This window comes from Ictalurus punctatus, chromosome 20, assembly GCF_001660625.3.
Source record: "Ictalurus punctatus breed USDA103 chromosome 20, Coco_2.0, whole genome shotgun sequence".
Lineage (NCBI taxonomy): Eukaryota > Metazoa > Chordata > Actinopteri > Siluriformes > Ictaluridae > Ictalurus > Ictalurus punctatus.
Genome location: NC_030435.2, coordinates 9265227 through 9267726, shown reverse-complemented (window position 1 = coordinate 9267726; position 2500 = coordinate 9265227). Strand labels below are relative to the sequence as shown.

The window sequence follows — 2500 nt, the reverse complement described above, 5'->3', positions numbered from 1 at the left end:
GGAACCCGAGAACCTTTCTGCAAAGCACACTGCACTGTGAAACGCTGCTGGTGTGAAAGCACACGTGTCTCTCGTACCTCAAATTGCACATTGCTTCTGCTCTGCTAATGTGCCATTTCTTGTGAACCAGTGTGAACCGGGCTTAAGCGCAAGTGGTGGTGTTTTTAAATAAAAGAAATCTGTTTTTATATATATATATATATATATATATATATATATATATATATATATATATATATATATATATATATATATATATATACATATACATACATACATACATACATACACACACATACATACACACACACACACACACACACACACATACATATATACATACACACACATAAATTAATTAATTAATGTAGCTGGGGTGCCCCTTAATTTTCAGTGGGTGCTCCTAACTTTTTAAAGTTGTAAACACCAGTGCTACCAAGTAAAAAAAAAAAGTTCATTTTGAGCCCTGCTAACTGATCGGACTCCCAGTTTTCCCATAGCAGACGATCAAAAATCCCCAAAACTCCCATTCACTTACATTGACAGAATGTTCAGAGCCTGGCTCAGAATGTTCAAGATTTCAAACTCCAACTGTCAAAAACCACACACAGCTGCGTACACATGGCCTGAAGACCTTCTTCTCTACCTCAGTCAATGTTCCTGTAACAGAGATTCTCACTTCATCCATCCATCCATTCACCTCTAAAGTTTTGACACCCTGGCTATCTAACGCTACAAGTACTAGAACCCCAGCTATCCATCCAACTCAAAGTATTGGCACTCTGTTTATCTTTCTTTATTAAAACTGCACATTACAATAATTATTTTAACTTTTCAAGCCAACATCATAGTTTGTTGTAACGGACTTTAGCCATTTAGTTATCATTTTTCTTAGAAACGGTGTTCAAGATTTCAAACTGCAACTGTCAAAACACACACACCTAAAGCCCCTCTTCTCTCCCTCGCAGTGTCAATGTACCCGTTACAGAGACTCAATTCATCTATTTATTCAACTCTAAAGTATTGGCACCCTAGCGATCCAACTCAAAAGCATTTGATCCATCTATCTATCCATCCATCCAACACTAGAAGTACTGGTGCCCTAACTATCTGGCAAACTCTAAATGTAATGGCACTCTAGCCATCTTATCTAATGCCAACCCTATCTATCTGTTTCTCTTTCTTTCTTAAAACTGCACATTAACTTCAGATTTCAAACTGATAACTATTTTAAACTTTTGATTTTGTCAAGCCAACATCAAAGTTTGTCGTGACAAACTTTACCTATCCTATATTCATATTCTTTTGACACCTAAACAATATTACACTCATTGAATACTTTATTAGGAATACCTATACAACTACTCATTCATGCAATTATCTAAATCAGCCAATCGTGTAGCAGCAGTGCAATGCATACAATCATGCACATACAGGCCAGCAACTTTGGGTTCATGTCAACCACCAGTAAAGGAAAAAAAAATGTTCTCAGGGAAATCGACCGTGGCACGATTGATGGTGCCAGACGGCTGGTTTGAGCGATTCTATAACTGCTGATTCTTCAGATTTTTTTTTAACCAACAGTCGAGTTTAGTCAGAATGGTGCAATTAAGGAGGAAAAAAGAAAAAAAAAAAAACCACCATCCACTGTTCTGCCAACGGTAATGCCTTGTTGAAGGTAACAGAATGGCCAGACTGGTTCTCGCTGACTGAAAGGCGACAGTACCTCAGATAACCATTCTGTACAATTGTGGTGAGCAGAAAAGAATATCAGAACGCACAACAGTGAACCTTGAGGCAAATGGACCACAAAAGCAGAAGACCATGTCAGGTTTCACTTCTGGCAGCCAAGAACAGAAAGCTGAGGTGGTAGTGGGCAGAGGCTCATTAAAACTGGACCGTTGAAGACATGCATCCCTTCATGCCCACAATTTCCCCATCTTCTAATGGCTACTTCCAGCACAACAATGCACCATGTCATGAAGCAAGTCATCTCAAACTGTTTTCATGAACATGACAATGAGTGCAATGCTCTTCAGTGGCCTTCCCAGTTACCGAATCTGAATCCAACAGAACACCTCTGTGATGTGGTAGAAAGGGATATTCTTAGCATGAAAGTGCACTTAAAAAATCTGCAGGAATTGCTGGATGGAATCATGACAACATGGACCAAAATCTCAAAGGAATGTTTTCAAAGAGTCAAGGCGGTTTTGAGAGCAAAGTGAGAGCCCACCCGGTATTTGTGTAGAGTTCCTAGTAAAGTTCTCAGTTCGTATATATCTCATACCTGATAGTTTTGCATTGTAGGAATAACAGCAATATCCACACACATAACCCAAAGATGAAAACCTACTTACTGAAATTCCATCAAACTCATGCTGTTGTTCTCATATTCTTTAAGCAGCAGTAGCATTTTCTGATCTGTAAACATAAAGGTGAAGCAAATAATTGTTAGCAAACACTTATCCAAGCTTCATAATGCATGAAACTTTATATTGCA

The 2500-nt window shown here is 38.4% G+C and overlaps 1 protein-coding gene across 7 annotated transcripts in view; it reads right to left on the bottom strand.

The window, feature by feature from the left end:
- The window catches only part of urb1 (URB1 ribosome biogenesis homolog), a 127023-nt gene that overhangs the window by 42439 nt on the left and 82084 nt on the right, over positions 1-2500 (bottom strand). For all 7 annotated transcript variants that reach the window (XM_053673566.1, XM_017495325.3, XM_053673565.1 and 4 more), the window contains exon 30: positions 2358-2421. In XM_053673566.1, the coding sequence (XP_053529541.1) occupies positions 2358-2421 (64 nt within the window). The remainder of the gene's footprint in view (positions 1-2357; positions 2422-2500) is intronic.